This window comes from Gorilla gorilla, chromosome 9, assembly GCF_029281585.2.
Source record: "Gorilla gorilla gorilla isolate KB3781 chromosome 9, NHGRI_mGorGor1-v2.1_pri, whole genome shotgun sequence".
In the NCBI taxonomy this organism is placed as follows: domain Eukaryota; kingdom Metazoa; phylum Chordata; class Mammalia; order Primates; family Hominidae; genus Gorilla; species Gorilla gorilla.
The window spans coordinates 133490684-133516045 of NC_073233.2; the positions used below are offsets into that span (position 1 = coordinate 133490684).

Genomic DNA, 25362 nt, shown 5'->3' on the forward strand with positions numbered 1-25362 from the left:
CTGTAATCCCAGCACTTTGGGAGGCTGTAGGTGGGCGGACCACGAGGTCAGGAGATCGAGACCATCCTAGCTAACACGGTGAAACCCCGTCTCTACTAAAAATACAAAAAAATTAGCCATGCTTGGTGGCAGGTGCCTGTAGTCCCAGCTACTCAGGAGGCTGAGGCAGGAGAATGGCGTGAACCCAGGGGGCGGAGCTTGCAGTGAGCCGAGATCGCGCCAGTGCACTCCAGCCTGGGCGACAAAGACAGACTCCGTCTCAAAAAAAAAAAAAAAAAAAGATTTCCTCCCATGAAGTAAGGCAGAATAAACTCATACCTACTAAATTCTTTCTAAAATCTTTTCTAAATTGACACTCTTGAGAAAGAATAGAGCTTGGAGGAAGAGCTATTATTATAATTAATAGCACAATAATCAGTTTATCATTAAACCACTTAGGTCTCTTTGTAACAAGATTTCTAAGCTTTAGTAGATGGATTCCTTATTCTATTCTATTTTATATTGTTTTGTTTTGTTTTATTTTATTTTATTTTTCGAGACAGTCTAGCTGTGTCACCCAGGCTGAAGTGCAGTAGTGCGATCTCGGCTCACCGCAACCTCTGCCACCTGAATTGAAGTGATTCTCATTCCTTAGCCGACCAAGTAGCTGGGACCACAGGCGTGTGCCACCATGCCCAGCTAATTTTTTGTATTTTTAGTAGAGACGGGATTTCACCATCTTGGCCAGGGTGGCCTCAAGTGATCTGCCCGCCTCAGCTTCCCAAAGTGCTGAGGTTACACGCATGAGCCACCGTGCCCAGCCACTTATTTCATTTTTAAAATTTATTATTATTATTATCATTATCATTATTATTTTGAGACTGAGTCTTGCTCAGTCGCCCAGGCAGGAGTGCAGTGGTGTGATCTCGGCTCACTGCAACCTTCATCTCCTGAGTTCAAGTAATTCTCCTGCCTCAGCCTCCTGAGTAGCTGGGACCACAGGCATGTACCACCACACCTGGCTAATTTTTGTTATTTTAGTAGAGATGGGGTTTCGCCATGTTGGCCAGGCTGGTCTTGAACTCCTGACCTCGTGATCTGCCTGCCTTGGCCTCCCAAAGTGCTGGGATTAAAGGCATCCTGTTACTAATTTCACAGGATTTTAGAAACGCAAGCAGCGTTGTGGAGTCAATGGGGGAGGGCAAAGAACAGGAGGAGAGATCTGTGAGAACGGGAGCGGGGAGGAGGCGACGCGGAGGAGGCGACGTGGAGGGGTGAGGGGTCCTCTCCGCCGCCAGGCGGAGTTGGGAGCCGGACGATCCCGGACGATCCCGCACGCAGCGCGAGGCGGGACCCCGGACTGACTACATTTCCCAGTCTCCGTCGCTCCGCGCGGCCCACCCCTTCGGCTCTGGGCCCCGCCTCGTGGTACCGGCTGGTTCTTCGCGCTCGCCCAACTTCCCAGCGGCCCCGTGCGGCCCGGGCATGCCCAGTGCGGGCGCAGCGGCCCCGGCCCTGGAAGCGCCCCGGCGGAGCTGGCCCGCGGTGGGCTAGGGGCAGGGCTGGAGTCGCGGCGGCGGAGCTGCGGGTAGGTGCGGGCTCAGCCGAGCCAGGCCTCGGGGCCGCCGCGCCGCCCATTCTGAGTGGCAGGGACCGGCAGGGCAGGCAGGGCCTGAGCGTGGGTTGGTGGGGCTACCGGCGAGGACCCCTTACGGGAAGGGGCCGGAGGGAGCGGGACGGGGCCGGGCACATCCCCGGGCGAGGCTGCCCCAGGTGCGGCGCAGCTATCTTTAGCTCCCTGTGTGACCCGGAGCGTGCGTGATCCGCACCTCGTGCACAGTTGTGCCTAGGGAGACCAGTTTTCTGCCGAATTGCCTAGGAGCTGTGGGGAGATGGGCCTGAATGGACCCGTGGACTCAGAGGCAGCCCGTGGAGCCCCGTGGGAAGTGAGGATGTTTACCTTCCCTGTACCTGGAGTGGGCTACGACAGCTTCCTGTTTGCCGAGACTTGGGTTTAGTGACTTAGAAATAAAAGTGTGTCTCAGCAGATGCTTATTAGCTTTTAATGACTGTTAGGAATTTAATGGCATTTGTATTTCCAGGTTTGAGAGGTTATTTGTCCATGGGATGCTCGTGTTAAAACAAAAATCTTCATTGCAAAGCTTAAGTAAAAACAAGTCTCGACCGCGGTAACGTTAGAACACCGGGTTCTGAGTTTCACTGTAGCTGCCATTCATTTGCTGTCAGTCTGGGCAAGTCATTTAACTTCTGAGACTGGGTTCTCTCACCTGTTAAATGAACCAGATGCATCTTCATCTGTCTAGCTCAGCTGTAGGATTCCCCCTGTGTCATTCAGTCTGTGTGTTTTCTCAAATTGTGGCAGGTTATTTTTCCCCATGCCTCAGCTATTTGTCAGACTGGGTAATTCACCAAATATTCCTGTAGGAAGGATGTTAGGATCTAAGTATAAAAGTGAAGTGATTTATCCTTCATAGGTCACTCTCAGGAGGTGTCCTGCCACTTGGTACATGCAGAAACCAGGTGTTAGCTGGCCAGGGATCAAATGACACAGCTGTTGTGGACTGAGACAGAATGTTTCAGGTTCCCTGTCAGTTCCCTGTGAGAAATCCAGGCCAAGTAATGGGCTTCCTTAAACCTCCAAGCTGGCTCACTTTGGTGGGGTTGTGTTTATATAGAATTTTAAGTTTTTTTCATGCTGTTGTGCCCTACTAGATGCAAGAAACCTATGAAGAAGTTTAGTACCCTTAATTTATAGATGAGCCAGTGGCAGGTTACGGGAGTGGATCTGTGAGTCTTTACAAACTAGTGTCGTGCATATCACTGAGCCTTTGCTAGTTATCTAGCTCAGCTGCCCTCACCTCAACCCTGAGAACATGTCTGTATGGCTGTACCTACGCGACTGGAACTCTGAGGTGTTTGTTTTCAGGAGGAAACAGTGGGAGTATTAACAGAAGTTTCTTACCCTAGAGACTTCTATCCGAAGTGAGCCTATCTGTGTAGGATTTGACCTAAGGAGCAGAGGGTATATACAATGTTGGGCAAATTGCCTTCCTACTGCCATATCCCCTGCTCTTCCAGTTCTGAATGGCATTAGTCCAGTTGAGTCAATGAGGAGCAGTTTGGTGAAGTGGTTAAAGGTCGGGGAAAGTGTGCTTATATTTTGAAATTTAAGGTTTGTACAAGCTGCTTGTGAAATTCTGTCTTTGTATTATGGTCATACCTCTTAAACTGAGAATACTGCAACTTGATTTAGTGAGTGTTGAGAACTTTAGAATATCAGGCTCTTAAAAAATGCCTGAAAGTGGGTTTTCTATTCATCTTAGAAGTCACCATAGATTAAATGAGAGAATAGTATATTAATTAAAAGTATTTATACACATGAACTCTCAAGTTCTTAATTTTCAAAACTAGATATCCCATTCACCTGAGAAATAAAATGGGAAAGCCTTACTGTTTTAAAGACTGTTTATACATATGAACTTTTTTGAGGCCTAGTTTAAAATCCACTATTTATTGCATGTTTATTAAAATTGTATCTGTATATATTTAAAGTTAGAAAACAGAAAAGACCAGCCAGGCGTGGTGGCTCATGCCTGTAATCCTAGCACTTAGGGAGGCTGAGATGGATGGATCACCTGAGATCAGGAGTTTGAGATCAGCCTGGCCAACATGGCGAAACCCCATCTCTACTAAAAATACACAAAATTAGCTGGGCGTGGTGGCGGGTTCCTGTAATCTCAGCTACTCGGGAGGCTGAGGCAAGAGAATCACTTGAACCTGGGAGGTGGAGGTTGCAGTGAGCCAAGCCCAGTGTTGCACTCCAGCCTGGGCAACAAGAGCGAGACTCTGTCTCAAAAAATAAAATAAAAAAGACCTATTTGGAGGTTTTGGTACGCAATTTCATGTCATACCTTAAACTTTACTGTGCCCGAGGGCTCTGTATGACTGAAGCATGTATTTAGTAATTTTTGTAAGAACTTTTATCTTGCTCTTGTATTTTCATTCAAGTATTTGAAGGTATCCAGCAAACATAAAAATTGCTTAAGAAGATATTGAAATGTAATTATCTTCCATCTCCAAACCCTCAAAAGTGCTTAGAATGTGTAGGAGGGATAGTTAGGGGCATTGAGGCTCAGAGGAGGTTACTGGTCAAGAGCACATTATGAAAATGTAAAATGTAAAAATGAGAGGGTGTAAAATGTAAAACCCCTTGTAAAAATGAAAGGGTGGTGAGTGTTTTAGAAAAAAATAGGGATTTTAGGTTTCAGCTGTACAGGAATAGCTTCACTTGATTCACTCTATTAGTGCTAGAATCTACTGCTATCTTATTAGAGCTACAAGTATGTGAGGTCATCATGTGGAAATGTGCATGAAGTAACTTATCTTTAAAATAAATATTTGCCTCCATTATGTTCCATCTGTCTCCAGATCCTTCATGATGAGATATTTGGGGACACTTCTCTCTCCTGTGTGTAGTTGATAGTTTGGTGGTGAAGAGATGGCTGACAGTGTCAAAACCTTTCTCCAGGACCTTGCCAGAGTGAGTACATCTTGTTTATAGGAATTCATCTCTTGGCCTTTTTTTTTTGTTGAAGGAACCATCTAGGAAATCCTTTAGGGTTTTTGGAACTTTTATCATATTTCTTGGGTTCCTTACCTACAGGTTGTTATTCTAGACCACACTACTCAAGAGATAGGTATTGTTCTACATCTTGCAGACAGTCTTGCAGGTGCTTGGAAGACCTCTTCAGTGGATGTCTCCAGTATTGGGACCCTAGTCATCTTGGCTTCAGAGCTTTTTTTTTTTTTTTTAACTTTTTATTTTGGAATGTGTTTAGATTTACAGAAAAGTTATAAGGTAGTACAGAGAGTTCCTGTATGTCCTTCATCAGCTTCCCTTAATGTTAACATATAACCGTGGTATATTTGTCAACTAAGAAATGAACATTGGTTCAGTACTATCACCTAAACTAATTAATTCAGATTTAAATTAGAGAATCTTTTTTTTCCCCAATTTTCCATTTATTTAAAAATTTTTCTGTTAAAAGTAGAGACGAAGTTTTGGCATGTTGCCCAGGCTGGTCTCAAACTCCTGGGCTCAAGTGATCCACCCGCCTTGTCTTCCCAAAGTGCTGGGATTATAGGCGTGAGCCACTGCACCTGCCAGAACCTTTTTTCTCCCCATTCTACAAGCTGTGCACGTGAGGAGGATACTCTAGGAAAATGCCCTATAAAGATCTGGTTAGGACCCAGTCATCCAAATTACCAATAGCACAAAAGTCTGCTACTTTTAATGTATGTCTGAAGCCTAATAATGTCTCACTTGTAACCCCCTCTTATATTTCCACTAGCATGAAAGAGGCCAATTCTTGGAGTGGGGAGGTTCTTTCTTTAGTGGAAGAGTTTAAAAGGTTACCTTTATGGCCAGGGGAGGTGGCTCACACCTGTAATCTCAGCACTTTGGGAGACCAAGGAGGGAGGATTGCTTGAGTCCAGGAGTATGAAGCAGTAGTGAACTATGATGGTACCAGTGCACTCTAGCAGGGCAAGAAAGTAAAAGGGTTATTACTTTTGAGTAAAAGAGGGAGGATTGAAAGAGTATCTTAGAAGGTCTAAAAAGACTTTATGCATATGATCTACTTTTTTTTTTTTTTTTTTTTTTTTTTTGACAGAGTCTCACTGTGTCGCCCAGGCTGGAGGGCAGTGGTGCAATCTCGGCTCACTGCAACCTCCACTTCTTGGGTTCCAGCGATTCTCCTGCCTCAACCTCCCAGGTAGCTCGGATTACAAGCACACACCACCACGCCTGGCTAATTTTTATATTTTTAGTAGAGACGGGGTTTCACCATGTTGGCCAGGCTGGTCTTGAACTCCTGACCTCAGGTGATCTGCCCACCTTAGCCTCCCAAATTGCTAGGATTACAGGCATGAGCCACCGTGCCCAGCAGCATATGATCTACTTTTAACATCTTTACCTTGTTGTCTTGCCATTCACGTGCTGTAAAATTTCAACCCTCCCAGCCTGGCTAACACAGCAAAACCCCCTCTCTACTAAAAATACAAAAAAAATTTAGCCAGGCATGGTGCACATGCCTATAATCCCAGCTACTCAGGAGGCTGAGGCAGGAGAATCATTTGAACCTGGGAGGTAGAGGTTGCAATGAGCCGAGATCATGCCACTGCACTCCAGCCTGGGCGACAGAGCAAGACTCTGTTTAAAAAAACAAAAAAATTCAACCCTGTGTTGGTTCTACAGTGTGCTGTTTACATGTTTGTCTGCCCCACTGGACTGTAGATGTCTTAGAGGTGGGGATCCTATCATCCTAGCATGTACTAGGCCCTCAGCCATTTGAACTTAACTATCTTAGATAGTTGGAGTTTCCTGAGTTAAAAGCAAAATTAAGAGTAAAAATTACTCAGACAAAAAAAGATCAAAGGCACACTGTGCCAATTTATGTTCCTGTTAACAGATAATACATCAACTTGCCCATTTCTCTGTATTCCAGCTATTATTTCTAAAATTCGTTTTGTCTGATAACAGTAGGCGAGAATGCTATCCATTCTTAAATCCAGCTTGGCAATTGCTTCCAGAATAACTTTTTCTGCCTTCTCATGAAGTTGAATGCCCCAGTGCTAACACTCTACTTGGGCCATACATCTGTTGTGGCACTTACTAAACTATGTGTGCTTGCTTCTGCAGCACATGTACTAAAATTGGAACAATATAGAGATTACCATGGCTCCTGTGCATGACACACAAATTCATGAAATGTTTCACATTTAAAAACTTTTTTTAAAAAAAACCTTTAATGTAATTTTTTGGTTTACTTGTGTGCTTTTCCTACTAAGTTATAAGCTTCTTGAGCATTTCTATATGACAATATATAGCTTATTGAAGATACTCAGTACGTGGGTGGGAGATGGATGCATGAGTGAATTCTTAGCCTTTGGGAGGCTTAGGCAGGAGGATTGCTTGAGGACAGGAGTATGAAACCAGCCTGATCAACATGGTGAGATCCCCATCGCTACAGAAGAAAAATTTAAAAGCCAGGTGTGGTGCACATCTGTATTCATAGCTCTTTGGGAGGCTGAGGCAGGAGGATCATTTGAACCCAGGAGTTGGAGGCTGCAGTGAGCTATGATTGAGTCACTGCACTGTAGCCTGGGTGACAAAGCAAGACCCTGTCTCAAATAATAATAATAATAATAATGATAGCCTTTTCTATAGGGAATCAAAGACTCCATCTGGGGTATTTGTACCATCTCAAAGCTAGATGCTCGAATCCAGCAAAAGAGAGAGGAGCAGCGTCGAAGAAGGGCAAGTAGTGTCTTGGCACAGAGAAGAGCCCAGAGTATAGAGCGGAAGCAAGAGAGGTAAGGAGTGCATGCCTGATATCAAAATGTCCAAGGGAGGGAAGACCTTACATAGTGACTTGATGTTTCAGTACCATTTTATTTCTTTTGTGCTTTTTCCCAGAAAAATGTTGCAAGTGATTTCCCCCCCACAACATTGACTTAAACTAGGGTCTAACAATAATCCTTGCTAAAAATGTCATGGTGTTAAATCAGAAAGCTGAATAGAGAATCGCAAAATATTATTTGGTTTGATAGATACTTCTAGGGAAGCCTGTGTGGATTTATGTATTAATAGAAGAACCCTGGCCCCACACTTTCTCTTGATCTTTTCCATCATCAGACTTTAGAAAATAAATTATTTTTCTTTTAAAAGCTGGTTCCATATATATACACTTTTTTTTTTTTTTTTTTTGAGACGGATTCTTGCCCTGTCACCAAGCTGTCACCTGAGATTGCCGTGGTGCAATCTCGGCTTACTGCAGCCTCTGCCTCCCAGGTCCAAGCAATTCTTCTGCCTCAGCGTCCCGGCTGGCTGGAAGTACAGGTGCGCACCACCACGCCTGGCTAATTTTTTATATTCTTTAGTGGAGACAGGGTTTTGCCATGTTGGCCAGGCTGGTCTCGAACTCCTGACCTCAGTTGATCGCCTACCACGGCCTCCCAAAGTGTTAGGATTACAGCCGTGAGCCACTGCGCTTGACCATTTTTTTAGTCTTTTCTCATTGACTGACATTAGAACATTGGGAGAACATGAGACACTGAAAAATAATATAGTACCCTACAAAAGATAAGATATAAAATGAACTACTGAATGACAATTAGGAAATAACTTATGCTTTATAAACTAAATACATGTGATCTTTTCCAGTGAGCCACGTATTGTTAGTAGAATTTTCCAGTGTTGTGCTTGGAATGGTGGAGTGTTCTGGGTAAGTTCTTTAAATTCCAGGTGCCTTATAAGCATCTTCAGATTGTTGCTGGGTTGATAGCTATGAACTGTTTTCTTGAAACACTGAGACAAATAGTTTTCATCTGCTGATGTACACTTAGGAATATAACTCAGGAGTCTGTGCATCTGCAGAGATTTTATTCCCACTCAGGAAAGCACACTTATATGTAAGCAAACGTCACAGTTAGCCCTGAATATACACTTGAATTTTGTTTCTGAAATGACTCATTCACAAGTATTAGAGGTAGCAGTCTCTCTTGACACTGTCTAGACATTTTAAAATGCTAACAGCAACTATGGGGACTCGGGAAGGGCAGATACGGCTAGACAAGAACAAGGTTCTCCCTGCTTCTGCTTATAGTGATCAACAAGAATTAATTTGCATTGAAACCTATAGCAGAAAAGATTGCCTACCATTTACTGAGAATCCCAGTGCAGGCTTAACTGAAATTTGGGTACTTTGAAGAATGGATAAATATTTCCTTTGACTTAGAATTTAGAGTAATTCATCACATCTTAATCTAAACAATTCACAGATGTTTTCAGATGTTAGCTTTAAATTTAATTAATATGTATTCCTGTGTACTTAGTACATGCCTGTATTTTGGCCTGAATACTACTTGAAATGTTCCTGTATGCCCCCAGAAGTTTCATTGTTTTATAGGCAATATCAAGTTTGTATCTCTCAATTGGAGTGTTGGGAAATAGAAATGGATCCAGTTTTGGTGCTTTTACAGGCCTCCTGATTTATTTTATTTATTTATTTATGTATGTATTTGAGATGGAGTCTCGCTCTGTTGCTCAGGCTGGAGTGCAGTGGCGTGATCTTGGCTCACTGCAACCTCTGCCTCCCGGGTTCAAGCAATTCTCCTGCCTCAGCCTTCCCAGTAGCTGGGATTACAGGCGTGCACCGCCACACCCGACCAATTGTTGTATTTTTAGTAGAGACGGGGTTTCACCATCTTGGCCAGGCTGGTCTCGAACTCCTGACCTCAAGTGATCTGCCTGCCTCGGCCTCCCAAAGTGAACCACCGCGCATGAGCCACTGCGCCCGGCCTAGGCCTCCTGATTTATAAAAGTCACTCCCATCTATAAAATCATTACACTAAAAATTGAAGCTCCTGTTTTAAAGACTGGATTTTGATGTTTGCCCTATTACTTCTTTTCTTTAGTTCAGTCTCCTCTTGTTTTATCGAGTATTTATTCCTGTGCTTCAGTCGGTAACAGCCCGAATTATCGGTAAGTGTATACCCTGCTCCTTGTCTGTTGGGGACAGAGTGGGAGATGATGTTTCAGTCTCCCTCAGTTTACTGAACATTTCCTATGTACCAGGAGCTTTCGCTGTTTATTTTCTTTTTTGTTGTTTTATTCTTTTTAAAAATTTATATTTCGTTATTCTCCTAGAGGCCCTTTAAGAATGGGTACTGTTATTCTATCCATTTCATGAATGAGGAAATGCAGGTTACCAAGGTTAAACCATTAGTAAGAGGCAAAGCTGAGATTTAAACCCAGATGGTATCCTGCAAATAGTGTACTGGTAATCACTGTGGCATCTCGTTACCATCATGTAAGCAGGTTTGTGTCAAGCAGCAGCACATATCTATGGTTTCTTTGAATTGGAATTGTCGCCAGAATGTGGTGTGTCTATTATGAGTTAGACTCTTTGAGATAGGTATAGTGATGTGCTGGCAAGAACTAGAAAGATCCAGGAGGAGACAGAGAATAGTCACGAGATGGGGGTTCCACATTTGGTCTTCTGGATTTCCATTTCTCCATTTCTAGTAACTCGTTTCCTCTTTCTTAGGTGACCCATCACTACATGGAGATGTTTGGTCGTGGCTGGAATTCTTCCTCACGTCAATTTTCAGTGCTCTTTGGGTGCTCCCCTTGTTTGTGCTTAGCAAAGTGGTGAATGCCATTTGGTTTCAGGTAGGTCCAGGGCAGAATGGAGTCTGGGTCCCGCAGCATGATTGGTTGACAGGTGACAAGTTTCAGCCTGTGAAGTTAGTGGGCATGTAGGGGGACCTGTTTTTCAGCCTTAATGTTTCTTGGCCAGGTAGCCAGTAGCTGATCTTTGTGTTCTTACAGAATGGAATTATTGTCTCAGCATCTCATTGGCAGGTGTCTGGTGCCTTTTCTTTTTCTTTTTTTTTTTTTTTGAGACAGTCTCACTCTGTCGCCCAGGCTGGAGTGCACTGCAACCTTTGCCTCCCGGGTTCAAGCAATTCTCCTGCTTCAGCCTTCCAAGTAGCTGGGACTACAGGCACGCGCCACCATGCCTGGCTAATTTTTTTTGTATTTTTATTAGTGATAGGGTTTCACCATGTTGGCCAGGCTGGTCTCAAACTCCTGACCTGCTGATCTGCCTGCCTCGGCCTCCCAAAGTGCTGGGATTATAGGCGTCAGCCACGGCATAAGGCAGCAATCCTCCTACCTTAGCCTCCTGAGTAGCTGGGACTATAGGCACATGCCATCGTGCCCAGCTTATTTTTAAATAAGCCTTTTCTTAACTGGCAGCTCTAGTGGCAGACCAGTGGCCTTAGCTTTGGGGATGTATATCAAGGCCATTTAATTCATGTTTTGGTACACTTTCTCTGTTACAGGATATAGCTGACCTGGCATTTGAGGTATCAGGGAGGAAGCCTCACCCATTCCCTAGTGTCAGCAAAATAATTGCTGACATGCTCTTCAACCTTTTGCTGCAGGCTCTTTTCCTCATTCAGGTGAGACTGACCTTCTGGGCATATGGGCAGCTTTATTAAAAAGAAAAACTGTTTCACTAGAGAGAACTTCACAAAGACAGAGTATTATATTTATACAGAGTATTATATATATGCTGGTGGGAGGTAATGATTTTTAAATCTTTTTTTCCCACAGAAATGAGAATTTTAAAATTACATTATAAAATTATAAGAAACATGAATTTACCTGCTTTTTTCTGCTACTCTGGTTATTCTCCAGTCCTGCCAGGTGGAAACTGTTTTTTTCTTTTTATAGTTATGCCTGATTTTTTTTTTTTTTTTTAAAGAGACAGGGTCGGCTGGGCGCAGTAGTTCATGCCTGTGATCCCAGCACTTTGGGAGGCCGAGGTGGGCAGATCATCTAAGGTCAGGCATTTGAGACCAGCCTGGCCAACATGGTGAAACCCCATCTCTACTAAAAATACAAAAATTAGCTGCGCGTGGTGGCAACATGCTTGTAATCCCAGCTACTCGGGAAGCTGAGGCAGGAGAATCGCTTGAACCCAGGAGGCAGAGATTGTAGTGAGCCGAGATCGTGCCATTGCACTCCAGCCTGGGCGACGAGCAAAACTGTCTCAAAAATAAATAAATAAATAAAAGACAGGGTCTTATTTTGCCACCTAGGCTGGAGTACAGTGGCACAATCATACCTCACTGCAGCCTCAAACTCTGGGCTCAAGCAATCCTCCTGCCTTAGCGTCCTGAGTAGCTGGGACTACAGGCACATGCCATCATGCTCATTTTAAAAATCTTGTTGTAGAGACAGGGTCTCAGTATGTTGCCCAGTCTGGTCTTTAACTCCTGGCCTCAAGAGATCCTCCCGCCTCATCCTCCCAAACTGTTGGGATTACAGGAATGAGTCACTGTGCCCACCCTGCACTTGGCCTTTTAGAAACTTGAGAAGCAGCTAGGAAGCTATCTCAGACAGTGATTGGAGAGTGGTAGGTGAATGGTGCTAGGTTTCCGAGGCTTTGGGATTAAGATTTTCCATATTTGTTCTTCAGGGAATGTTTGTGAGTCTCTTTCCCATCCATCTTGTCGGTCAGCTGGTTAGTCTCCTGCATATGTCCCTTCTCTACTCACTGTACTGCTTTGAATATCGTTGGTTCAATAAAGGTAAGTCCATCTAAAGAAATCCAGAAAATGGAGGCCCAGTTTGGAAATGCTACTGCTAAGCAGACTTCTTAAACTACTCATAGTCAGGCTTTTGGCAAACAATCCTTTGAGGGAAGCAGCCTCATTGGCAAGAGGGAGCTTACCTTCGGCTTAGTGGGTTTAACTCTCAACTTTGAGGCTGGGGGATGTGGTAGTATGGCATTATCTTTTTGGTGCTTAACGTGGTATATCTCTGACTGGGTTGTAAGATGGCATAAATGAGCATGAGTTGCTCTAAATTAGAGAAGTCAAATTGATGTCAGCATCTGGATCCTTTTGGGGGTGTTTTAGAAAGACCTTCAGATATTTACCGGGGTGTGCGTGGTTGAAAGAGGTTAACTGATACTTACAGGATGGCATCCTTTTGATTTGCTATCTTGCTTAGTTCCAGACTAATCCTGACAAAGGATGCTGGTGCTGAAATTCTTAATTCACTTAGCCTGTCAGCTTTGAAATTACGATTATGGAATTCTAAGAAACTTTGCATGCTTTATATCAGATTTGTACACTTCTAATTTATATGCTGTAGCTCTGTTCTAAATCTGTACCTAGGCTGGGTGTGGTGGCTCACACCTGTAATCCCAACACTTTGGGAGGCCAAGGTGGGTGGATCGCCTGAGGTCAGGAGTTCAAGACCAGCTTGGCCAATATGGTGAAACCCTGTCTCTACCAAAAATACAAAAATTAGCTGGGCGAGGTGGCAGGCGCCTGTAATCCCAGCTACTTGGGAGGCTGAGGTGGGAGAATCGCTTGAAACCGGGAGGTGGAGGTTGCAGTGAGCTGAGATTGCACCACTGCACTCCCGCCTGGGCATCAAAGCAAGACTCCATCTCAAATAATAATAATAATAATAATAAAATCTGTACCTAAAACTCATGGTTTGTCTACCATAGTTACTTAGTCACTTGACTAAAAGGAAATATAATATCTAATTGTATTGGCTTTCTTGTTTTAGGAATTGAAATGCACCAGCGGTTGTCTAACATAGAAAGGAATTGGCCTTACTACTTTGGGTTTGGTTTGCCCTTGGCTTTTCTCACAGCAATGCAGTCCTCATATATTATCAGGTAATTTGGCTACAGGGATTTGAAGGAGACTAGTAAAAATAAAAATTCATGAAGTCAGTGCCTTTTGTTTGCTTCGTTCTGTTTCGCATTCTACATCATCATTTGTCCATCAGGAGACCTGCAGGGTATTTCTACATTTGTTAGCATGAAGATCTAGTCTGAATGTCCCTATATCCCATATTCTTTTTCTATGTTGCCTCCTGGAGCAATTATTCTTTTTTTTTTTTTTTTTTTTTTTTTTTTGAGACAGAGTCTCACTCTGTCGCCCAGGCTAGACTGCAGTGGTATAATCTCAGCTCACTGCAACCTCCGCCTCCTGGGTTTAACTGATTCTCCTGCCTCAGCCTCCCAAGTAGCTGGGATTACAGGCGCCCACCATCACGCCTAGCTAATTTTTGTGTTTTTAGTAGAGATGGGGTTTCACTATGTTGGCCAGGCTGGTCTTGAACTCCTGACGTCGAGTGATCCACCCACCTTGGCCTCCCAAAGTGCTCAGATTATAGACATGAGCTACCATGCCCAGCCCTGCAGCAATGTTAAACATGCCCAGTGCTTAGAAAAATCTTCTGTTCTTTTTGAAAGATGTGTTTGATGGGCTGGGTGCCACGGCTCACGCCTGTAATTCCAGCACTTTGGGAGGCTGAGGTGGGCAGATCACCTGAGGTCAGGAGTTCGAGACCAGCCTGGCCAACATGGTGAAATCCCATCTCTACTGAAAATACAAAAATTAGCCAGACGTGGTGGCACACACCTGTAATCCCAGCTACTTGGGAGGCTGAGGCAGGAGAATCGCTTGAACACAGGAGGCGGAGGTTGCGGTGAGTTGAGATCTTGCCACTGTACTCCAGCCTGGGCGACAAGAACGCGACTCCATCTCAAAAAAAAAAAAAGTTTGAAATATTGAGGTTTCATCAAGCCATAATGTTTACACTGGAAGCAAAAGAACTTGGAGCTTCTGATATCTTCTTCAAAGTCATGTCTGTTATGAAGGTGACTAATTATTTCTTTTTTTTTTTTTTAAACAGTGGCTGCCTTTTCTCTATCCTCTTTCCTTTATTCATTATCAGCGCCAATGAAGCAAAGACCCCTGGCAAAGCGTAGTAAGTATTAGCCAGTGATGAAATTTTTGCTGTGTAAAGGGTTGGGGCTGTAACACCAGTTATGTCAGTGAGGCTTTAAAAAAAAAAAAAAAAATTCTTACTGTAGGAAAATCTTAATATAAGGTTTAATGAGAGAGAAACACTTCTGGGATATAACCCAAACTTTTCTCCATGCATATATGCACATGAGTATATATATATTTCCAAAACCGATCCCATTATACATATTCAAGTAGAGGGCTGTATGACCTGGCCACATGAGTTTATTGATAACAGTAGTAAAATATACTTTAAAATGAGTTTTTAGCAATAATAATAGCATTCCAAAAGTTTTATTACTTCAAAGAAAAGTTCAATTAATCTTTGATCAATTTTGGTTAAGTCAGTGTGGATACTTGTATTAGAGACTTAGGTCTGCTTTGGGTTTTTGTATGCTCTTGCTATACAGCACAGCTCACTGTTTATCTTAAGAGGAATATTTGACTTTCTTTTGAAACTCTTCTTCCTGCAACCACAGATAGCATATGATACCTTCAGACATAGCTTGAAGTCTGTACCCCGAAGTCAGCCATAGAAAAGTACTTCTCAAATTAAAGTTAATCTAAAATATAACTATTTCCTGTAAGAGCCACAATACTTCAACGCTGGTGACTGCATTACATTCATGGCAGCAGCAGGGCCCAATGCATTCTTTTTTTTTTTTGAGACGGAGTCTCGCTCTGTCACCCAAGCTGGAGTGCAGTGGCGTGATCTCGGCTCACTGCAACCTCCGCCTACCAGGTTCAAGCGATTCTCCTGCCTCAGCCTCCTGGGTAGCTGGGATTGCAGGCGCATGCTACCATGCCCTGCTAATTTTTTTCTCAAGTGATCCACCTGCTTCAGCCTCCCAAAGTGCTGGGATTACAGGTATGAGGCACCACGCCCGGCTCCAATGTATTCTTTAGTTGCCTGTTCCATCCATGTATCTAATATCTGTATTTCCTTGATCAAGTTTCATTTGTCTTGTCTTTCCCTGTGTAGTTTTAAATTTAATGTCAAGTTGTCAAACAACGGAAATAATTTTGAGTAACTGGGGAGCTAACAAGTTGGGTTTTTCTTGCCTTTTAGTCTCTTCCAGTTGCGCCTCTTCTCCTTGGTGGTCTTCTTAAGCAACAGACTCTTCCACAAGACAGTCTACCTGCAGTCGGCCCTGAGCAGCTCTACTTCTGCAGAGAAGTTCCCTTCACCGCATCCGTCGCCTGCCAAACTGAAGGCTGCTGCAGGTCACTGAGTTGCCTGCCATCCAAAGGGGATGGGCGGGATTGGAAGAAGCTGTGGCAGCTCTTTTCCCTGTTCACCTCCCCCCTGCCAGGGAAGGCAGGACCCACTCTGCCAAGGGCCCTCTGCGTATTCCCTTCTCTCTGAGGAATTGAAATTTTTGTCTCTGGTGCACGTAAGGCAGAATGTTCCCTGACACCAGTGTGTGGATTTTTAACATCACCGTGAGTCTGAAAGGACCACAGGTTTTTCTGCAGCTATTTTCTAGCATTTGGCAGTCCCTGTGCCTGGACTGATTGGAACACTTTGTTTTTCTCCCTGTGCCATTTACCCTTCCACCTTTCCATCCTGCCTTCTACCACCCTTGGATGAATGGATTTTGTAATTCTAGCTGTTGTATTTTGTGAATTTGTTAATTTTGTTGTTTTTCTGTGAAACACATACATTGGATATGGGAGGTAAAGGAGTGTCCCAGTTGCTCCTGGTCACTCCCTTTATAGCCATTACTGTCTTGTTTCTTGTAACTCAGGTTAGGTTTTGGTCTCTCTTGCTCCACTGCAAAAAAAAAAAAAAAAAAAAAAAAGCCTGAAGAGATGAGATAGGAGGAAAGACCTCACAGCCAGATCTGCTGGGTTTTGAGGAGTGATTTTCTTTCTTCCCCTTGAAGGGGAAAAAGCTATTTTCACTGGTACATTTAAAGTCCCCCAACTATGGGGAGGTACCAATTCTGGACAAGTGCCACTGCAACAACACTAAACCTGAACTTTTCAACTCCGTTGGTGGTGGGAGGCAGTGGGCAGAAATTTACTGTTGGCCACTGCCAGGTCTGTTTCATATTTCAAAGGAATATTGGGTGCTGCACATAGGAACTGAAGGGGTAAATGTATTAAACCTGTGATTGGTTGTTTTCCTGTCATTTTGAGAGACTAAATGTGGGGGGCAGATGTCAAAATACTTGTACAATTTTAAAATGTCACAATTAAACGTGAGCTGGTTTCCCACAAAGTGTCTAATGGTTGAATTTGCAAATCATGATCTCGAGAAATGTATTCATGGAATATAAGACTTTGTCTTGGATAATTTAGTTACAGTTTTGAGAAATTAGCCCTGAAAAATGTTCCCTGAGAAAGCCTGGATTATATGATTATAATCACATTTATATTTGGTAGAAGAGTCAGATTATTACTTGTTCTAAAGTCTATATGTATATCGCTACTGTATATTCATGAAGGGAGAAAGACCCTCCTAGATATTGGTGTATTGAGTATTAATCGAGGGAAGCCATTAAACATCTGGTTAACAGAGACCTTTACTATGTGCAAGATAAAATATGGAATTAAAAATTGTTGCTGGGGCCAGGCATGGTAACTGATGGCTGGGATTCCAGCACTTTGGCAGGGGCCAAGGCAGGAGGATCACTTGAGTCCAGGAGTTCGAGACCAGTCTGGGCAACATAGTAAAACCCCGTCTCTATTAACTATAAAATAGGTTAGGCCGGGCATGGTGGCTCATGCCTGTAATCCCAGCACTTTGGGAGGCTGGGGCGGGTGGATCACCTGAGGTTGGGAGTTCAAGACCAGCCTGGCCAGCATGGTGAAATCTCGTCTCTACTAAAAATACAAAAAATTAGCCGGGCGTGGTGGCACACGCCTGTAATCCCAGCTGCTCAGAAGGCTGAGGCAGGAGAATTGCTTGAACCCAGGAGGCAGAGGTTGCAGTGAGCCGAGATCATGCCATTGCACTCAAGCCTGGACAAGAAGAGCAAAACTCCATCTCAAAAAAAAAAAAAAAAAGGTTAAAAAAAAATTGTTGCTGGGAGTTGTAAACCAAGTTTGAAGGTTTATGCGGTTGATGGAAGGAGGGTTTTTAAATGGTGAGCATCTTGGAAGTGAACACTTTCCAGCTTGGGCAGAAAAAATTGTAAAAGACATGGTTTAAAGTAAGGTTTACTTCCAACATTCTCCTATGACATCTCTGGTCATTTAACAATAGTATTGCAGACTACTTCCAGATTGCTATGGGTGTGGTTTGTAGAAGACTTCAGTATTTCATCAGGTTGTAAGTGATAAGTGATTGCCTTATTTAAGCTTAGTTTCTTAAAACTAAGTTTTAAAAGTAGGCTTAGTTATTTAAGCAGTCACATCTTTGCTTCCTGAAATTTATATTTGTACCATTTAGAAGCATCTCATAAACTATTGAAAAAAAAATAGAAACATCTCAGTTTGGTTTAAAAGGGTGAAGGAGACTGGGCGTGGTGGCTCAGGCCTGTAATCCCAGCACTTTGGGAGGCTCGAGGCAGGTGGATCATGAGGTCAGGAATCCAAGACCAGCCTGGCCAACATGGTGAAACCCTGTCTCTACTAAAAATACAAAAATTAGCTGGGCATGGTGGTGTACACCTCTATTCCCAGCTACTCGGGAGGCTGAGGCAGGAGAATCACTTGAACCTGGGAGGTGGAGGTTGCAGTAAGCCAAGATCGCACCACTGCACACCAGCCTGGGTGACAGAGTGAGACTCTGTTTTGTGGGGGAAAAAAAGGGTGAGGGAAGTTGAGTGGATGAAGGTATATGATTTTTATCCCCAGCACTGTGCCTGGCTGTAGAAAATGTGTAAAGGTTTAAATGACTGGAAGTGAGGAATCTCCAGAGTTTTATTAGCACAGTTGAGCAGCCAAGCCTTTTGTATAAAGGCTAGATTAGGCATATCTGTGATAAGAGAAATGTGACCATCTCAAATGAGTTATATACACAAAGCAGTGTAAATTTTTCCTGCCTTTCACGAAGGTATTGTCACTGAGAGCAGTGATTAGGAAATGGGTCAAAAAGAGACTATATTTTTGCCAAGTTCAGAATACCTGTTTGAGGCAGACTAATAATTAGTAACCAAAAACAAGGGAGCTCACAAAACTAAAAATGAAAATTTGTTTTAATCACAAAACCAGTAGGATCTGAGGAATTGTTCCCAGAAGCACTTTTCAAGGGATAGACATCACAGCTTGGACAGGTATATGTAATAGAAAACACAAGCCTTTTTATTCTATCTATAGAGCTGAGTTGTCTGCTACAGCAACTCTCAAAATTAGAAAGTAGATGCTTTAGATCTGAGTACGTTAAGTCTGCTAGAAACGTAAATGACACATTCATGTACTCATGTGTTAACTGCTCTGCACTTAATAAAAGGATAGCATCTATGAGAGAAAAGGCAACTACAGTTGTCCATTCACTGTCTCCTCATTTTCCACCCACAAATAGTACTTTATTTTCTGATTACAGCAGTAGTACGTTCATTCTGCTCCTTTATGTGTGTTTACCTCCATCATTGAGATTGCTCTGGTGAAGGTTATCTGTTCATCAGTAGTGGGGTGGAATAGATAGTTTAGCAGTCATCTCACCTTTTATTAACATATTCTGGGCTGGGTGCAGTGGCTCACACCTGTAATTCTAGCACTTTGGGAGGCCGAGGCAGGCGGATTATGGGGTCAGGAGATCGAGGCCATCCTGGCTAACATGGTGAAACCCCGTCTCTACTAAAAATACAAAAAATTAGCTGGGCGAGGTGGCACGCGCCTGTGGTCCCAGCTACTCAGGAGTCTGAGGCAGGAGAATCACTTGAACCTGCGAGGCAGAGGTTGCAGTGAGCCAAGATCGCACCACTGCACTCCAGCCCGGGCGACAGAGTGAGACTCCATCTCAAAATAAAAAAAACAAAACGATATTCTGCCAAAGTTGTATAACCCACAGCAGTTAAAAGGAAGCTGACTTCAGGTCAGTGTAATTTACACCTTTGTAACAACGAGAGCCATACACCAGTACAAATTTTGGATGGACCTAAAATGAGTCTGCAGAACCACTGAAGGATCAAGTGAGGGAATTATGACTTAATCACATAACAAGCATTTGAGCACCTTCTCTGTCAGGTACTGAGCAAGGGACTGGGGACTCAAGGGTGAACCAAAAAGATATGATTACTGCCTTCTAGGACCTGACAGTCCAGTGAGAGACTGACAAGCAAATGACTATGCAAAAATTTCAAGAATTACATGATCAGCTATTTTTCCATAGGTCTCAAAGCTGGATAAAACACCGGAATTCAGGGAATCTTTGAGTAAGATGAGCAATTAGCCTATATGTTCAGCCTCTCCTGGTACTCATTCTGATTTCAAATTTAAATATTCTGTAGTGCTTTGAGACCTAGAGAAAGAAAACAATGACCATTTAATCATTTAGGTAAGTTCCTCTAATCATTCCTCTTCACGAGGAATCAACATCGGAATCAGCTCAGCAGCTTTTCCAAAACACAAATAACAACACCTGGCTCTGGAGGAAATTTAAGTAATTATGGAAACAAAAGGTAATTTAAAAAATTCTAGTAACTATTTTCACAGAGATTTCAGAAGCTACTGCATCCATAAAGTAAGAACAGATTTGGCTGGGCACGGTGGCTCACACCTGTAATCCCAGCACTTTGGGAGGCCGAGGTGGGTGGATTGCTTGAACGCAGGAGTTTGAGACCAGCCTGGGCAACATGGTGAAACCCCGTCTCTACAAAAAAATACAAAAATTAGCTGTGGTGGCTCGCGCCTGTGTTTTCCACTACTTGAGGGCTGAGGCAGGAGGATCCTTTGAGCCCACGAGGTTGAGGCTGCAGTGAGCTGAGATTGTGCCACTGCACTCCAGCCTGGGTGACAGATGAGACCTTGTCTCAAGGAAAAAAAAAAAAAAAAAAAAAAAAGTGACACTGAAGAGGCTAAATTAGTGAACTGCAAGATAATATTGAGGAAATCTTCCAGAACATACAGCAAAAAGATCAAGAAAAAGTTAAGAATGGTAGAGGTATCCAAGAACCAGGAGATAAAACATTTGTCCAACAGCAACTTCAGAAAATGAGAATAGAAAAATGGAGATGAATAAAATCAAAGAACATTTCCTGAACTGATGATACAAATTGTAGTTTTCAGACTGAAAGGGCTTGCCAAATGTAAAGCAGAAAAAAACGAAAGAAGATGAAACACATAGAGAAATCTCTAAGGAAAGACAATTTATCAGAGAGGGAAATAGATTACCGATAAAGGAAAGTGACTCAGATTGGTGTCAGGTTTCTTAAGGCACAGTGGATCATGAACAATATAGTCACAATGCCTTGAAAGTGTGCTTTTATGTGTCTGTGTGCATACGGGGTGGGGTGGGTGGGTCCCAATTTTGTTCCTAAAATTCTAAACCCAGCCATGCTATTAAGGACAAAATACAGATATTTTCTAACACGCAAAGGCAATGTTTGCTTCCATTCAGCCTTTCTAAAACACTTACTTGAAAAAAAATTCATCAAAAGTGAAAAATAAATCTAAGAAATAGCAAGATGTCTTATCAGATGACAATCTATGAAAAAAAAGAAAAAGAACTATGTCTTATTAAGACAAAACACCCAACCAAATAACACGAAACAGTGGAATCCAGAAGTGCATTCAGGGGAAATCCCAGTAATACAACTTTGCACACACGTAGAAACGTGGTTTCTGGAGAGAACAGCTTGGAGAACACAGATACTATTACTCTGGTGTGCTACAGATGAGATGAAGGCATGAGTTTCGTTTGATTAATGATATACAAGAAAGGTAAACTGACACTTTAAGAAAAATGAAAAGCTCCACAAAAAAGTTCTAACTTCTACATCAAAACATTCCTTTTAAGCAACTGATGAAATAGTAAAAGCATTGTTTTCTGAAACAACCAGTTCAAAACTTTTGGACTTATAAATCAGGAGGGAGGAGGATTAACTGATACACTATAATTCATGTATAAACTGTAGGTTTATTTTCTTTTATTTTGAGACGAAGTTTCACTCTTGTTGCCTAGGCCAGAGTGCAATGGCGCAATCTCGGCTCACGGCAACCTGCGCCTCCCAGGTTCAAGAGATTCTCCTGCCTCAGCCTCCCGACTTGCTGGGATCACAGACATGCGCCACCACACCCAGCTAATTTTGTGTTTTGAGTAGAGACGGGGTTTCTCCATGTTGGTCAGGCTGGTCCTGAACTCCTGACCTCAGGTGATCTGCCAGCCTTGGCTCCCCAAAGTGCTGGGATTACAGGCATGAGCCACCATGCCCGGCCTATTTATTATTTTATTTTAGAGACAGAGTCTTTCTTGCTCTGTTGCCCAGGCTGGAGTGAAGTGGCGTGATCATAGCTCATTGCCGCCTAACTTCTGGGCTCAAGCAATCCTCCTGCCTCAGCCTCCTCAGCAGTTGGGATTACGGGCCAGCACGACCATATCCAGCTAATTTTTAAAAATTATTTTTGTAGACACTGCATCTCATCATGTTGCCCAGGCTGGTCTCCAACCCCCGGCCTCAAGCCATCCTCTCGCCTCAACCTCCCAAAGTGCTCGGATTACAATCTTGAGCCACGACGCCTGGACCTCCAGGTTTGTTTATAATAATTATAAAGACTTTCCTATGAGTTTGTTTTCCTTTGATTTTATTCACAAATAAGCCTTTCCTCATGGACTGGTATCAAAGACTCATCCTAAAAATAGGATTAGATTTTCAAACTTTGTTTTTTTTTTGTTTTTTTTTTGAGACAGAGTGTCCCTCTGTTGCTCAGGCTGGAGTGTGATGGCACGATCTCAGCTCACTGCAACCTCCGCCTCCTGGGTTCAAGCGATTTCTCCTGCCTCAGCCTCCCGAGTAGCTGGGATTACAGGCACTTGCCACCAGGCCCAGCTAATTTTTGTATATTTAGTAGAGACGGGGGTTTCGCCATGTTGGTCAGGCTGGTCTCGAACTCCTGACCTCATGATCCGCCCGCCTCGGCCTCCCAAAATGCTGGGATTACAGGCGTGAGCCACTGCACCCGGCCCCAAACTTTGTTTTTTAATAGTACATTTTGACTTGTGAAAAGGTTTACTTAATTTGATCACTTGGAAGCTTAAATGTATTCTAAGAAACATGTTTAATACTTTTTTTTTTTTTTGGTGGCAGAGTCTTGCTCTGTTGTCCAGTCTGGAGTGCAATGGCGTGATCTCAGCTCACTGCAACCTCTGCCTCTTGGGTTGAAGCAATTCTACTGCCTCAGCCTCCTGAGTAGCTGAGATTACAGGAGCCTACCATCGCGCCTGGCCTACTTTGAAAAAAATTAATAAAAACTCTAACATCTTAATATTCTTCTTCTTTTTTTGAGACGGAGTTTCGCTCTTGCTGCCCAGACTGAAGTGCAATGGCGCGATCTTGGCTCACTGCAACCTCCAACTCCTGGGTTCAAGCGATTCTCCTGCCTCAGCCTCCCAAGTAGCTGGGATTACAGAATCCTGACACCAAGCCCAGCTAATTTTTGTATTTTTAGTAGAGATGGGGTTTCACCATGTTGGTGAGGCTGTTCTCAAACTCCTGACCTCAGGTGATTCACCCGCCTCGGCCTCCCAAAGTGCTGGGATTACAGGCGTGAGCCACCGCGACCGGCCTTAATATTCTTAGGTTAGTACTTAAAAAAAAAAAAAAAAAGAAACTTGAACACAATCTTTCTAATTTTAATGCCCCCCTCCCCGCTTTATTTTTAAAGAGAAAAAACTTCTTTTTGAGACGGAGTCCAGCTCTGTCACCAGGCTGGAGTGCAGTGGCGCGATCTCGGCTCACTGCAACCTCCGACTCCCTGGTTCAAGTGATTCTGTGTCAGCCTCCCGAGTAGCTGGGATTACAGGCACGCGCCACCACACCCAGCTAATTTTTCTATTTTTAGTAGAGACGGGTTTCACCATGTTGGCCAGGATGGTCTCTACCTCCTGACCTCGTGATCCGCCCGCCTTGGCCTCCCAAAGTGCTGGCATTACAGGGGTGAGCCACCGCGCCCGACCAAAACTCCTATTTTGAAGAAGCATTTACTCCAAGTTCTGTAATTCCTTCAGGCTCAGCTTCAGTTTCCTTTTGTTAAAGTAAAATTACATCGAACACTTACTTACTATTAAAAACAAACAAACAAAAAAAGCAGATCTATTGAACCATAACGTCCTGGGGCGAGCCTGGTCATGTGAATTTTGAAAAAAACACATGTGATTCTGAAGCAGTGATTTCAATAATGACCTTTCAATAAGTGGTGGGTTCCATTCATGGGAGAATAGGAAACTGCGTGAGTGGCAGAGGCAACAAGTTCGAAGAGCTGCGGGACGTTCCCACTCTCTCTGGTGTAGCCTTGGCTCACCGAGGCGCGCAGGGAGTGGAAGTGCCTGAGAATAAAGGTGTGTACGTGCGAGTCTGAGACGATGGAATTGCTGCTCAAACTTCGTCCCCGTCTCTGCCCTCAGCAAACTTATTGGGGGTCGGGGAGCGCGTGGGGTGCGAGAGAAGAGAGGCAACTTAGGATAGGGAGAGCGGCTCTCTGGCCGGTATTTTAACAAAGGGCTGAACTGACTAAGCATGGCCGGGCTGCCTCCCGGTCTCCCGAGGAAGCCCGCTTGCTGCTGGGGAGGGCTGTGCCTCCGCGGCGGTGGCTGTCTCAGCTGGCTAAGTAGAGATGCTTCCAGCTTAGCCCCGACAACCCCTTTAGGCCTAGGCACGCTCTTTCACAAAACCAGGGGCTGTGAACTCTGTCAAGGTTCCCAGGTCCATCGCAGTTACCAGGGCACAGTAAAAGCTCGAGTCAACTATCAGGCACATCCTGCAAAAGACGAACTGTCTGGACCAGTCCGCGTTTGAGTTTTAATTGAGAATAAATAGGTAGAAAATGCTTTCCTCCTCTCCTTTCACCTTGTATTAGGTAACAATTTCTACCTTAAAAAAGACGGAGACGAGCGGCTCCGCATTCCGAGTTACTGGGACTTGGAGCAAGGGCCTATTTCGGCGTAGTTTCCGCTTCTTGTCACATGACGGGAGTCAGTGGGCCGCGCCTTCCCACTGCGACTCCCCGTGGGTCCGCAAACCGACACGTCACTCCTCGGCCCTCAACCAAACTGCTTGGGGCACGTTCTTTCCGCGCGCTTGACTCCTACGCGCCGGCCTATGACAGCTCGGCGGGAGCATACAGACCCGCCTCTAGACTGCTAAGTGATAGCTGTAATGACCAATTAAAAACTGGAATCGCGTCCCGGTTTACGCCTCCGGATTTGACAGACAGTTCAGGGATCCTATCGCTCTCCAGAAGCGTCCTATTGGCCTGGAGCCAGCCAACGGGGGAGCGGTCCGGGAGGCGGACCCGGCTGCTGCCAGGGTTGGGTGCGCCGCTGAACGGATGGCTGAGGGAGCCCCGCGGATCGTTTAGGAAAGCCGGCCAGGTGAGAAGGCCGTAGAACGTAACTTGAAAATCAGCGGCAGGTGCAGTCCATGGCGTTGATGGGGCTGAACGAAGTGCAGGAGGCAAAACTCTAAATGCGGGTGGAGAGCAGAGCTTAGGGCCTTGCAGAGGAGGGGGCGTGGGGCGTGGTGTAGGGGCTTCCTGGACGGAAGGATGTGAAGGTCTGGGGAGGGAGGGTAAGGTGGGTCTTGAGGACAGAGCGTGGGAAAGACTGGGTCCTGGGACTAGTTATGGAGGGGAAGGCGCGTAGGATGCTGGGGTGATGAGTGTCCCGCGCTGAGGGGTATCAGAGGTGGTCAGTTCTTTGAGGGTGGGAAGAAGAGGGAGGTGAGACCCGCTGGAACGACCGGAAGGGAGAAGAGAGTAAAAGATTGTGAGAGGGTGTGGAAACGTGTGTAGGAAAACGGGGCTGGGGAAACTGCAGTCTGGGAAACTAGAGGCAGGGTGGCAGGAGATGCC

The 25362-nt window shown here is 44.3% G+C and overlaps 2 protein-coding genes, 1 long non-coding RNA gene and 1 pseudogene across 13 annotated transcripts in view; 3 read left to right on the forward strand and 1 right to left on the reverse strand.

The window, feature by feature from the left end:
• LOC129525507 (uncharacterized) overlaps positions 1–24564 on the reverse strand; it is an 84780-nt gene extending 60216 nt beyond the window's left edge. Inside the window, exons 1-2 of the long non-coding RNA XR_008669861.2 lie at positions 24384–24564; positions 5417–5537 (exon numbers count right to left, since the gene is read on the reverse strand). This is a non-coding gene — a long non-coding RNA (uncharacterized lncRNA). The remainder of the gene's footprint in view (positions 1–5416; positions 5538–24383) is intronic.
• EI24 (EI24 autophagy associated transmembrane protein) lies at positions 1273–16630 on the forward strand. Of its 11 annotated transcripts, XM_055356324.2 has the most exons (13): positions 1388–1567; positions 2082–2168; positions 4429–4540; positions 7229–7374; positions 7772–7900; positions 8225–8285; positions 9478–9544; positions 10110–10234; positions 10909–11028; positions 12051–12162; positions 13157–13268; positions 14294–14368; positions 15476–16630. In XM_055356324.2, the coding sequence occupies exons 3-13, from the start codon at positions 4499–4501 to the stop codon at positions 15636–15638; spliced, it is 1152 nt and encodes a 383-aa protein (XP_055212299.1). In that variant the 5' UTR covers positions 1388–1567; positions 2082–2168; positions 4429–4498; the 3' UTR covers positions 15639–16630. The 11 variants fall into 11 exon arrangements, with proteins under 11 accessions (XP_018892068.1, XP_055212301.1, XP_055212304.1 ...); XM_055356323.2 differs by lacking the exon at positions 2082–2168 and having other exon boundaries at positions 1389–1567; XM_055356328.2 differs by lacking the exons at positions 2082–2168; positions 15476–16630 and adding an exon at positions 15149–15167 and having other exon boundaries at positions 1389–1567.
• Positions 6685–6784, forward strand: LOC115936337 (uncharacterized; annotated as a pseudogene).
• Positions 24565–24773: 209 nt separating the features above from the next.
• The window catches only part of STT3A (STT3 oligosaccharyltransferase complex catalytic subunit A), a 28278-nt gene continuing 27689 nt past the window's right edge, over positions 24774–25362 (forward strand). The window contains exon 1 of the mRNA XM_019036525.4: positions 24774–24883. The gene's annotated coding sequence lies outside the window, so the exon portion shown is untranslated. The remainder of the gene's footprint in view (positions 24884–25362) is intronic.

What these genes read in the sequence shown, in the direction of transcription:
- EI24 (XM_055356324.2), top strand. Translation starts at nt 4,499, where the DNA reads ATGGCTGACAGTGTCAAAACCTTTCTCCAGGACCTTGCCAGA. An exon ending in CCGGCTGGCTGGAAGTACAG is followed by an intron (nt 7,901 to 8,224) that starts GTGCGCACCACC and finishes GATCTTTTCCAG; the next exon opens with TGAGCCACGTATTGTTAGTA. An exon ending in GGAATGGTGGAGTGTTCTGG is followed by an intron (nt 8,286 to 9,477) that starts GTAAGTTCTTTA and finishes TCTTTTCTTTAG; the next exon opens with TTCAGTCTCCTCTTGTTTTA.